Genomic DNA, 13,690 nt, shown 5'->3' with positions numbered 1-13,690 from the left:
GTTTTGAATAGTTAAGCAGACTGGAAAAGTGACCCAGGTTAAATCTAAGCTGGATTAGTTTCACAAGCCTGTTTGCCATAGTCCTAACAACTGTGGAGAGAGGGCACTGGCTTTCACATGATCATGAAGCCTAAACTGAGATAAACCAAGCTTCAGGAAAAGTTTTTAGCTGGCTTACCACCTTTTTAAGGCCTTTTCTCCAAAAACCTGTTTTCCCTTCTCAGAGAAGGTTAGATTTATATTTTGAAGAGCAGAAAAGCTATTTTTATTGTAATACCACCCAATGGAATAAGTCATAACAAACCTTCATTCATGTTTTAATCTTGATATACCCACCTGAATTCAAGTTATGTAAAGGCTAAAGAATTTCCAAAGATCTAATGCAACATCTTAGCCAAAGCATAAGCAACTGTGCGATGCTTCAGCAATAACATTACTTAGAAGTAAGACATATTAAGAGTAGCTTTAACTACATTAAAATTATAGCCAGTGGCATTTGGGTTTTGCAGGGGAGGGGAGGAAAGGGCTGTGAGGAGCAGGACAGAAAGAACAACTCGGTTTCTATTCCCGTTTAGAGTTAAAGATCTGCCTGCCCTGTCTTTGAAAGACTTCAGTGAGCATGCTGAATAAAGACTAAGAATTCTTATTTTCTGAAGGTAGATGTTCTGTAGTAGTGGAACATCTAAATGGATTAGAGAAACACACCAAGTGGAGCAGAGAACAGCAGCACTGTAAGTTATCTGACAAGTCAGATAGTCTCTTTAGGGAGCAAAGTCAATAGAAAACATGCAGTCAGACTGCTTGCATAAGACAGAACACAGTCAAATTAGAGGCTTACATCACACCTTCCTACCTCCTCCATGCCCTATTAAAAAAATGCTTGTACATCACCATTAGTACCCAAATGCCACAGTTTAATTGACCTCACCACATTCTAGAAAGAAGGGGGAATCAATTATTGTGCTTAGAAGACTCACCAACTCTCAAACACTGAATGTCTTCCCCATAGCCACACCACTTCCAGAACAGAGAAGTGACTCAAGTCATTCTTCCTTTCCTCAAAGGACACAACATGCATTTCAACTCAAATGGCTAAGGCTGGTTACTAATGTACAAAGGTACGTACACAGTATAAAAAAAGACATCACACAAGTCATATTACTAAAACAAGCTCCTGGAGTAATTCAGGTTGGTAGAGACATCAGGAGGTCTTCCTCCTAATCTAACTTCCTAATCCAAGCAGTGTCAACACTGAATTTAGACCAGATTACTCAAGGCTTCACCCAGCTGGATCTTGAAAACTCCCAAGGATAGAAATTGCATAATCTCTCTGGGTATCCTGTTCCAATAGTTGATTGTCCTCACAGTGTCAAGTGAAGATCTACACTTTGCCTTTGTTCAGATGGTCATCTTGTACAAATTTAAATGTTTCAATAACATTTCATATTCAATTAAATTAAGAGTACATTGCTCATAACATCACTCCTGCTGCAGTTTATACAGCCCCCTGTACTACCTCTGAAAAATCAAATATAGAGTGGTTTCATCATGGAACCCACTAGATGGAGCTCCTGTTTAGACTACAAATATTAGAGCCAGCTCAGATGCTGAACACGCCAGGTAACCTAAACAAGTCACAGCATCAAACAGTGATTACATCTAAGCTACATTTGAGTGTGAAGTCTTTCAGAGAGTTCAGACAAGACATAAGTGTTTGCTGTGGCTAAAGCTATTTGTAAGCTGGTAGTCTATTGGTTAGCTACTCTGGTCAGGTACTCTACTAGGAAGAGTAATTCCTTTTTACAGAGCATAATAGTCTCATAAATAATTCTGTAGGGTACCACGTGTATATACTTAAAAGCACATGAACATCTTAAGGCATAAGAGTAAGTTCTAGTCTCCAGGATAAGGCCTACAGTCATCCTAGATGCATTTTGTATTCTAGTTTACTGATTGTCCTGGCAGCTATACTAAATACTGCTTTGAACTACACTTCAAAGTCATGCTTCAAGTGAAACTCTCACTGTATTTACTTATTTATTCACACAGTTAACAACTGAACAGAGATAACCAAGGAACCAACTAGGAAGCATTCAAAAACAGATAAGGTGGTGGACTTTAGAATAAAGTGCCAAGCAGATCTTTACCAAAAAGTAGGACTGTGGAATTAAGTTGCTATTCCAAATAAAAAGTTCACTCCAAATACATAAAAATTTGGTAGATGACTACTCACCCAAGCAAATAAGCAGCAAGTTTTTTTGGTGCAGTGCTATTAAACCATACAACTAAATGCATAGGTAAGATGCTCCATCAGAGCTAGCTATATCAGATATTCTACAGGATCATGTACTGTGGTTGACTTCACTGTTAAAGGGTGCCATTGCACAGCACACAGATCTACAGAGTCTGCCACAGTCCATAGATTCCCTGCACCAGCAAGGGCATGCTGTAATTATTTTACTTTGACAGTGCTCATTTTCAGCCAGCTTAAATCCTTAAACCTGTTCACGACACAGTCACAGCACGAGTATGTGAATTACACTAGTCAAAACTACATCAGGAATTCAGTCTGCTTATAGTGCCACAGAAAAGAAAGCATGAGTTCAATTTAAAACTTTCCACAGCTTCTGTATTTCAAAAAGTCTGTGGACCACAGCTCTAATATATTAAGTCTCTGCTGTTAGAAGCTGTAAGTATTGATAAAAAGGGAACAGTTTCTTTGAGATCTTCCCCCCAACATCAGTTTTGCTTGATATCAGTTGCAGTAGTCGTGTCTCCCTCCAAACAACCTCACACTGTCAGCACCTTGCTTCCATACAAACAGAACAAACAGATCAGATCTTTCTCTAGACTCAGTTCAGCTTCCCTTCCAGACTGGTAACTCTACTCAAACACTTTATGGTCAGCTGAGATGTTATCACATTTAGAGTCAGATACAGTTTATGTACCTACCCCTTCCCCAAAACAATCTGCTTAAAGTTTAAATTTCAGTTGAAAGCTCTACAACTACCTTTCCTGCACCTTTCCTAGGTATTCAAAAGAGTAGAATATGACCTCATGCACCACCTACCTGGTTGTGCCAGGAATATATTGTTTATTTTTCTTGTTCATGTAGAACAGCATAAATCTGACTACAGGTTGTTGTGGTAGAAATGTATTATAATCCAATTAGAAGAAATCTCCTTTTGCTACCATAACAAAGATCCATAAAACACGCTGATTACATATGTGGGCACATGAATGAGCACATTAATGCAAGTAACCTGATGTCTGTCAAAACCATACTCTTACCAGGAAAAGAGACATTAGAATTCTCCAAAATTATTATAAATACTTTCAATGAGCTTTGGGTGTAACTAGCTGCTTATTAAACTCAACTCTTTCCACTGCTTCTGTGAAGTGAGGATCAGACAACTAGCAAGAAATCCCATACAGGAAGAACACGACATGCCAATTAGAATATCAGTTCTGTTGATTGAATGGCTTTGTGTAGACTTTACCTACAGACCAAAGATGTAAGAATTTTCACTGTGTTGGGTGCAGGAATCATCATACTGAAACTGGTATTGTAGAGTAATGGGACTGTAATACAGCCAGGAGCAAGTAAGCTTCTGCTTCTCTGCTGTGGGTTAACAAGGAAGCATCTGCTCAGAGCCTCCAAACAATGAAGATCTTTTCTTCTGGCCTCCTTCAGTTAAAAGTTCAATTAACTTCTGCCTCTGCTCCTCATCCAATAAATGAAGATCTATAGCTTATTTAACTAATGGTCCCTGTGTGGACAGCACATGGAAGTATATGATGTGATTAGTACTTGAAATAAAACTATTTAAGTCATCAACAACTAGAACCTTTCAGATTGCTTAATTGTTTGTTGATTGTTTTTTTAGTGAGCACTCTAATATGATTAGTCACTGAGGGCATAAACCTGCTTAAGCATTGCAACAACAATTAACATGATCCTGAAAGATTAAGCCACTCTACTTCTAAGATATGTGGATGTGTACTTATTAGTTAGAGGTGTGCCACTAAATAGATGCAAGTATTCAACATCAAGCACGTTCCACTTAGCAAAGCTTTGTTTTATGAGGACAGAGAGGTAAATTATTTTTGTTTCCTCTTTAAAACTTGTGGGTTTCTTTGAACTAATCAACAATTTAGAGGAACTTACTGAAACTTGTTAGATAATTACTCAACATGCCTTTAAAGTAGACAATAGTCCCAAACCCAGGAGACCTACAGTATGCAACACAGCCTTTCAACAAAAAGCCACAGTAGTTCCAGCAACTTTTCTTGAACACTTATTCTACATCATTGACCTCACTTGCATTCTTATTCACAAGGAAACACCAGACCATTTTTCATTCAAAGTGAACTTTGATTGCATTCATCAACACAAGCCAAAAGGCATTTTACTTAAATATTTCTCATGAACAAGAGCTGATATCAACACTGAGATCTTTTCTGGAAAAAAAATTCAGCATGCAGAGAGTCCTCTCTTGAACTTAGATTTCACAGAATCATCTGATTTCAGTTTTAGAGATACTATCCCATTTTAAAAACTGAAAAATATTAACTATGTTGTACCAAATTAACAGAGTTGCACCAACTAGCTACAAAGATATTTTTATCATTTTCAAAACAAAAATAACCTTACCTTCAAGTTTAGATCCATACTGATATTTTCCACTACTGAAGTGTGGTAAGGAAAATATAAGTGAGCCCAATCCTAGCATAAATGCTGAAAAAGCAAGCCACCGTGGCTTGTGCCCTCTTTCGCCAAAGAAAGATACGAACAGTGACAATATACAGAAAGCAATGTCATAGCTTGCAGAGATCAAGCCAGTGAGGGAACTGTTCAACTCATAACGCTTCTCAATTGTAGAAATACTGATGTTAACCAGGCCGTTTACCACAATACCTATAAGAGAAAAAAAAATAGTCAAGCAAGGTACTTAATTTGATAAAGATGCAAAAGTAACTTACCATTGTGTGATGGAAGGGTTAAAATAAATATACTTAAAGTGATACATGTAAAGGTATTTATTAGCTTTAAAATCCAGGTATACAGTAGATTGATACAGTGCTGACTTAGAACAGCAACACTGCAAAGGACCTAGTCAAATCTGTTCTCCCCTGCAGACACTAAACACTTATCAAGTATTAAGCTAGCAAAATGCCATGCCCCAAACTGTTACTGAATTATTAAGGTTCCAGATTCAGTCTGAAGCAGAGACATTTGTAACAGTGCATTACAGTGTCATAAGTTACTACATAAGTCAACAGGAAATTAGTCAAGACTACTACAGTAAACATGAGAAAGCAAGCTAAACTAAAGCAAGTTACTTAACAAGACATGGCTTTCAAATAGATATTGTTAAAAAATGCCATCCTTCCCACCTCCCTTTTTAATAATGCCTGTCAAGAAGGGACAATAAAAAAGGCTTTAATAGGCACAGATCCCTGTAACAGCAAAAAGTGAAAAGTTATTTAAAAATACTTTTCAATCATTTATCAGAGTAGCTGAGGTGATTAACTGGCAAAAGTTCACAATGAACTTTAAAATCCTCTGATGCAAGTGTATCAGGCAAGACGTGGGAAAAAAAGGCCCATACAAGCTGCTCTACTTAAGCAGAGTCAGAAATGAACATCAAAAAACAGAACTCAAAGCAGGTGTCAGCCAGCTACAGTCTCCAGTGTATACTTACTCACACTGGCCATTTTCACAGAATGGCTGGATATTCCTGTTGTGTTTTCTGCTTGAATGTGGGACACCAAGTAGCTAAATCCTCATAATTTTACTTGTAACAGAATCCTATTTTGGGACTGTTAAAGTGAGATGAATAGCCATACCTTATAACATTCTTAGAGAACCTCATTATAGTCATAGTAAGCTATGGAAGAGAGTTAGAGTCTTGAAGTCACAGTCATAAGTAAGAGTTCTGGAACCTCATGACTGACGCACGAATAGCACTGATGCTAATTAGGATTGTCTCATGGTATTTTAAGAATTCACATTTTTCCATCCATCTTTTAGCAGTGAAGAAATAAAATTGAGAAAACTAATATCTATGCAACTCTGAATTCAGTAGCAAGACACCCAAGGAGGGTGTCAAATTTTGAAATGAAGCTATACATTTCATATAAGAAAGTGATCCCTTTAAAAATAATTTTAGTTACTCAATACTATTGTACTATTATTACAGGAATATTTTAAGACGACTTATTCTTCCCTTGTTTTCATGTTTAGTAATTCACCTCCATCAGTTCAACTACTCATGAAGTCTGTGATCATAAACTTGCTTCCTTCAGGAAACATTTTTCTTACTTATCAGGTATAATTAAGACTGTCACACATTCATCCTGTAGGAAAGACGCATCAAGTACAGATTTGTAGGTGGACACCTGTATACAAGGCCATATGGGGAAAATCACCCAGTCTCTCTCATGACACAGGCCCTTCAGTTAGCCTTTCCATCTCTAAAATTCACAGATGGCATTCTATACGGTTATTCCAAGAAAGACAGCACAGAAGGATACCAGAGATAGCAAAGGATTAAAGTTAGTTTTCAACCAGACTTGCCCTCTGCAAAAGTGAAACTACACAAGGCTGAACTTCAATACATCTGCTTAGAGCACACTACAAAATAGAAATATTGCTCCAAATCTGTGATTGACCAGTTTTCTTATCAGAAGAATCCCCACCATGAGTAAACACTTCAGCTTTCTAGAAGGAAGCAGCTCCTGCTGTGCTCATTCCCCAAAATCCCTACCATACCCTTTTTATTCAGGATGACAATTTCACCCATCTGTTAGTCTGACCACCACATTTAAGTTCATATGGGACTAAAAAAAGCATTCAGATGTTTCCATTGCCACCATTTGAAATTTAAAAAAGCTGCCAAAGGTATAAAGGAGCAGTAACCACAAAGAACAATACTGGCAAGAAGGAATGAACAAACAAGATTTTCCATTTGCACAACACTTCAAACATTGCTAAGGTCTCTGAACATTTGTATGAAGTAGGTGAGCTTCTCAGCAGGTTTATTACAGAATTATAAGACATTGTCTTTTGCCTGCAGTTTTTTGTCACCTTTAATATACATCCTAAAAGCCATAAAACTCTGCAATTCAATTTGATCAGATAATTAAATTGCATTTGTAAAAATTTAAACATGATGAGTGGCAGGACAATTTCTCCAGCAGCATCATCTTGTAAACAGTCACTAAAGTTTCTTCAAGAAAGATGGAACCTGGTTGATCTTAGCGCTATATCATCTGAAAAACAAAATTCTACAAGGACATCTCAGTACTTAAATATTAGTACAGAAATCACATTTCAGCTATTCTCATCCAACACATAAGTGTCCTGCCACATATGTTAGAAAGCCAAAAAAATCCAGATTAAACTTCATTTTCTCTCTTTCATTAAAGAGCATGAAGTTTTTTCTTCATTTAACATAACAGGTTTTGAGCTTTTTTAAAAAAGCTCAAGCAGTAGTTTGCAGACATCCAGCTGGAAAACAACCAATAAAGAACCCTTCTGGTAACCAGTCTAATCTGGTTATAAAACATTAGTGTCACCCAAAGTTTTCAGCTAGAATACTTTCTTCAGCATTCCTCAATTCATTTGCAAATATATTGCCAAAACAACCTGATAAGTTATCTCAAAAACTGGTTTTGTTGTTTTATTTAATAGAAATATTACTGACATGAGGAATAAACAGCCCTTCTTACATTCAAAATATTAGATAACTTTTACCTTCTTTGCATCTATAGCTAGGAACTGCAGCATATCCAATTACTGCATTACAAGAGGCAATCATACATTTGTGCAACTCAAGTGCCATACAGAATCAGGTATTAGTCATGTAATCATGTTCTTCCACACAGAAGTGTTTTCTATTCTAGAAATACAGGTTTCACCTGTTCTTGAAAGAGACAAAAATGAAGAGTTAAGTTTCACTTCGACCCTTCTGAAAAGTGGAAATACAGGGAAATCAGCTGCTAATGACAGCAATAGGCTCTTTCACAGGGCAGTTGGACAGTAACCTAATGAATGCATTCCTTTAGTTAGGCAATTATATATATGTTTATATACATAATTTATATAAATATATATGTACCAGCTCACTGGAGATACCCACCTATTGTACTCATTCAGTATTTAAAGTGTCTAGCATGTGTATGCCAACATTCAGACATTAATCCATGTTAAGAATTAATTTTATGGTTCTTCAGTGCCAGAAATGTACTTTCAGAGGTACAATAGCACTCTGAAAAAAAAAATCACACAGGCATATTTTATCCTCCTCAGTGATGGTTTCTGTGACATGGAGGGTAAATGAAATACTTGAACCCAAAACTAGAGTACAGCAGTTGATAACCTACCCACACACAAAACTACTACGATTTTGAAGTTATCTTGACTCTGAGTTAGGTTAGCTACACAGACCTCAAGTCTGGCATACATCTATGCTTAGGCAACAGAACCAAGACCTGGACTAGCTACATAATAATGAGCTACACCCATAGCATCCTATAAGGACAAAGATCCTTATGATACAAAAATATTTTTATGATTGGGAACCTGTCCCTAGTACCACTAAGAGAAATTAAGCGGTATTAAAATCATTATTCAACCAGACAATCAGCACAAACTGGATATTAATAAATATTGCTACAGCAAGTTCAGAAGTGCTGGAAATACCAAAGAATCTGTCTAGTGTAACATAATCTAAGACCCTTCACTTTCAAACTCAGGATATTCAGTTTCCTATCCCTGTTCCTAAGCTAGGGAACATACATGCATGATTTTAAAGTCGTCTAGAACTCAGTTGCCATTGAGGTCAGTTATGTATGAAATTCTTCCACCTCTCCTTTTCTTGCTATGTTAGAGAAAATAAAATTGAGCTACTGCAAGGTAACTGCAACAGCAGTCACCTCCTGGTCTTACCAGCTATAGTGTGACCTTTCAGACACAAGGAAGGAAGAACAGCTTCCACCCAAAAACCGTATAGACACTGTCACAGAAGCTTTTTTTTTAAACCCAAAACACATGTTCTAACAAAGGCTCAGATTTTTAACAGCTTGAACTCAAGAGTTTGAGCAAACACACATTAAGAAACATCGATTCTTTTAAGGATTTTCTAAGCAACATAAGTAATCAGATCCTTCTGGGTTTTAAAGACTTCCAACTCAGTTCTCTTAAGAACACCCTAATTATCTCAATCTGGTGGCAGGCAGGAACTCAGCCACCCAGGTCCCATGTCTTAGATATAGGCTACTTTTTATTTTAGTAGAGAATATTTTTCTGTATTCTCCCCCCTCTCCACAGCAGTCTCATTCCTTCTTTATGTGGAACAAGGATGAGCTTCAAAGCCTGACCACTTCTCAGGAAACACAGCTTTCTTTTCTAGCTAGTCTAATAAAGTTGAAGGGCTCTGAATACTAATCAATTAGCTCTGTCCAAAGCAGAAAAATCTAAAGTAAGCTTTAAAAACCTCAAGTTCATACACTTAATACATTAATACATCCTTTCCCTTCCCCCATTATTATTATTTTCTAAACCTATGGCTAACCAAGGCCATAACAAATCTAGTTACAGGAGACAAAAATAAGAATATCTGAAGCCAAACAGCAGAAGTTAAGAGCAAACTAAGCTTACATGTTCCTCCCAGTTTCTGCTTTAACTTACTGCTTAGTAAGAACTCAGCAGACAGTGCTGCCGTTGGTTAAGTAGTAGAAAGATGGTTCCACCAGGATCCATAGAACAAAACCAGAAATTTTTAAAAGCCAGCTTCATTTCCCTAAGTCTCACCTGACCATGCCAAGGTATTTTTTCTAAACTTGGAATGCAGATAACAGAGACAAGACTGGAGAATCTAACATGTATTCTGAGTTTATATCATACACATTTTATTCCTCAGTTTGTATGTTTCAAGCTATGAAACATATGCAGAACATTATGGCACCGTGAGTGACCGGGAAGCAGCGTAGACACGGGTATGAAACACACAGGGCTGATGGCTCCATGGACATAACCAGAGTTCGAAGAGGCAGGAAACAATAAAGGGAAGAGAATGAACAAGGACTCCGCAGAGACTTACACTCCGTCAACAGCTCCCTCATCTAAGGCACCCAAGTTTTTTGCCTCCCCTGGTGAAGCCGCTGTCACTTGGCAGCAACAGCACCCGCCAGCTTGCAGGCTCCCGCCTCACCTGCCCTGCTCAGACCTGCTCCTCCCGCCCCCGGCCTTGCCCAGCCCGGGCCCGGCCGGACCCCCCCCGCAGCCTGCCCCCCAGCCCCGGGACGGGGGGGAAGCCTTGCCCTGGCGGCAGCTCCCCGGCCGCGGGACGGGCTTACCTTGGAAGATAGCCAGGAGGCTGTAGGCAGCCAGGTAGCCCTCGGGGTTGTTGCAGAGCTGCAGAGCCTTAGGGGCGCAGCGGCCCCACCCGCAGGGCCCCTCCTCGGCCCCCGGCGGCGGTGATGGCGGAGCGGCGACGGCACCGGCCGGGCTCACCCCGCGCTGGCGGCCGAGGTCCGGGCTGGGGGGCTCAAACACCGGGTTCTCGATGCCGCCACCCTTCATGGCGCCACGAGGCCACTGCCCAGCACCGGCTAGAAACAGCGCCGAGCGTAGCGCTCCTCTAAATACCGACCGGGCGGGGCAGCCCCAACGGGCGCAGGTGGCGGCACCTCTCCCCTCCTCCTCCTCCTCCTCCCCGCCCCCGGCGGCGGCGGCGGGCGCCCCGAGGCCGCCCCCTGCCGTCCGCCCCTGCGCCGCGGGTGCCGGCCGCGGGCGCTGCCTAAGGCGGGGCGGGGAGGGGGGTCCGTAACGGCAGGCAGGGCGCAGCGTGGGTCACGGTCGGAGGGCGGTTGGCGTGGGGTGGGCTGGGGTTTTGCTTCAAGTTCACGTGTCAGGATGAAGTTCTTCTTTACGCTTCAGTCAGTTCGTGACTTCGGGAAGCGTGTCGGTGGTGTAAGCGGCGTCGAGGGGCAGAGGAACAGCAGGCTCCGGGCCGGCGAGGCTGCGCTTCCAGCCTGGTGGCTGATGGAGAGCTACAGCCGCCGAAGGTGGTCAGGGAGACGCGGCCAACCGCCAGCCAGCCGGAGCAGCAAAAAAGGCACAACAATTTTAGCTAACAAAACTACCTCTGGAAAAAGGAACAAGTGCCTGAAGAAGGTCCACGTGAACAGTTCCCCCCTGAAACCAAACGTTTCAAAATAGTCTCTGTAACTCTTGGAAAAAGTGAAATGGACGTTGCCCCAGATACTGGAGTTCCCCACATGAGGCAAGTGCTTTGGCACAAGACCCCCTTGGGTGTGGAAACCCGTCTCTGACCAAACAAACCCAGACATTTGCAAACGTCATCCCCTAGGAAATACTATGCCTCGGCTGTACTACAGAAAGTTTCCACCCTCGGGAGAGTCCAGTTGTTGAAAGAGTTATTCTCTGGCAGGCATCAGCCCTGCAAGTTTGTCAAGTGTACAAGGAAGTACCAAGTTTGTTTTCACTTTGCCAGTCTACTCAAGATCAACAGGGAAGGAGTTCAGGGATCGATTAATCAGCACCACTAGTGTTAAATCTTAGCGCAGCACAAATTTGTCCAGGAGAGTGCTTCCCCTTTCCAAAGCCCAAAACATTTTACACAAGTGAAATAAAACTGAAACAGCAGGTGTCAGTAATGACTTTGGTTAAGTTTTACTACCAAAGCCAGTGCATCCTTCTGAATTCCCGACCACGATGGCTTCGTTGGTGTCACAGCGAGGCCAAGATTTCCAGGTGTTCACTAGCAGCACAGAAACTGCATGGCCGTTTCACACGGCTGAAAAAGTAGGAGAAAAAACCCAACCACAGCCCCTAAGAGATGACCAAAAACCCTCCGCGAAAGGAGAAATAAACGGATTGTACAGAGGGGTGCCAAAGCAGACCCTGCTGCTCCTGCTGCGGCTGCTGCGGCTGCTGCGGCTGCTTGAGGGAGGTGAGGGAGGTGAGGGCGGGCGGGGCGGGGCGGAACGCTGGGGCCGCGGGGTTCCATGGCCGTTGGGGCCACCCCGCCCTCCCGCCGCCAGCGCCCCTCTTCCCCCACCCGCAGAGCTGCTGCTCCCCAGCAAAATATACCTCTGCTCACCGCCCCAGACCCCCAGATCAGTTTACTGCCGTTTCAGGCGATAGGCTGGACCGTTATTTCCTCAACTTGCAGTGAACTCATTGTCTCACTCTCTCTATATATGTATATGCGTATATCCATGCTGATCGCCTCCTCCGAGGTCGCTGGATGTGCCTAAACCAGCTGGCACATTAATCTATTTCAGCAGTAACATATTAGTGTGATCTCCTTTTGCCTGGTTCGACCTTTTTTTTTTTTTTTTTTCCCTGTATCTTAATTAGAGGGAAGAAAAAAAATTAAGAAAAACGTCATTTGCAATAATATTCTGATCTTCACTGGAGCGACTTCGTGCTGAAGCAGTGAGAAAAAAAAGACATTAAATTGAGTGAAATAATGAATAATAAAATCCTCATCTGATCTGTCAGGTCAAAGTTAGGAGCGTTATAAAGAGGGACTAGTCCGTTTAAGAACGTTGGGCTTCTTGTAGTCTTTATCTGGTTGTCCCCCTCCCAGCTGATGGTTTTCATTTTATCCTTGCAGGAAGATGCTAGAAGGGAAGGGAAAAAGAGAAATGAGTGGAGCTTGCTATATATATAAAAAAAAAAAAAGCGTGTTCAGCTATGTCAACAACATTTATAAGAAATTTGGGTAATACTGTGGAGTCTGGACTAGGCCTAGCCTGAATGATCCAGAGGACTAAATAGAAATAACTCCCCAGAGGCATTTAGGCTGTGCTAGTGGAGCGGAGGGCTTTAAAACAGATTTTAAGAGAAAGATAGAGGGGCTACGAAGACACAGAGAAGGAAATAAAACAGGATGGATTTCCGCACTCGTTATATTGTCTGAGTAATCCTGTTGTTCCTCAGCAAGCAATTCTAGAGAAATTCAGTAGATCTAACCAATTTAAATAAACTACTTTAATATAAGGCATTTTTTAAAACTATTGAAGGAGTTTTAATTCCTGACATTCAGGACTAAATACATAACCCAACTGAAAAGGGCAACAGACATCTGTTTTCTAGGAAGGTATCTAGAGTATGGAAATAAAAATGCTGTCATGGTAATGGATTGTAAAGTGAATAATCTGTTGCACTAGAGAGAGGTCACTACTGGAAAAGGCAGATGGGCTGCCACAGTGTGTGTATGTGTATATTGCCATTCCAGCTAATGGAGACTCAGCAAAGCTGCTCTGCAACGGGTTATCTGCTTGGATCTTCAACTTGCCAGAAATCACTTTTAAATAAGAAAAAGTGCCGAAAGATTACTAGAAAAGTTTATTTTCCAATAAGAAATTAAAAAAATAAAAAACAGTTTGCTTAGCCTAGCAAAGTGAAGGCTGAAAGGAATATAGTTGTTCTTCATGAAATTATAAACTACCATAAGGAAAAGGAGGACCAAGGCAACAGAAAATTTTAGCATAAATGAGCAGACTGATCACATTTAATTTTTTCCTAGAAGTCAGAAGGCTTTTAGTCTTCAAAGGAATGGAGTTTTGGAACAACTTTCTAATGGTCTAGAACTCTTCAGATGGAGCTTGGTCAATTTATGACTAGAATAATGAGACCGGACTTATTCCTCTA

General features: G+C 40.9%; 1 protein-coding gene across 1 annotated transcript in view; it reads right to left on the bottom strand.

Annotated features, from left to right (window-relative positions):
* Positions 1-10,706, bottom strand: part of LOC104140172 (solute carrier organic anion transporter family member 4C1) — a 34,929-nt gene extending 24,223 nt beyond the window's left edge. Inside the window, exons 1-2 of the mRNA XM_068925893.1 lie at positions 10,363-10,706; positions 4,655-4,918 (exon numbers count right to left, since the gene is read on the bottom strand). Of these exons, the coding sequence (XP_068781994.1) occupies positions 4,655-4,918; positions 10,363-10,588 (490 nt within the window). The 5' untranslated portion in view covers positions 10,589-10,706. The remainder of the gene's footprint in view (positions 1-4,654; positions 4,919-10,362) is intronic.
* Positions 10,707-13,690: the final 2,984 nt, after the last annotated feature.

This window comes from Struthio camelus, chromosome W, assembly GCF_040807025.1.
Source record: "Struthio camelus isolate bStrCam1 chromosome W, bStrCam1.hap1, whole genome shotgun sequence".
NCBI classification, from domain to species: domain Eukaryota; kingdom Metazoa; phylum Chordata; class Aves; order Struthioniformes; family Struthionidae; genus Struthio; species Struthio camelus.
Note: the sequence above shows the minus strand (reverse complement) of the source record. Positions and strands in the feature narration are given on the sequence as shown.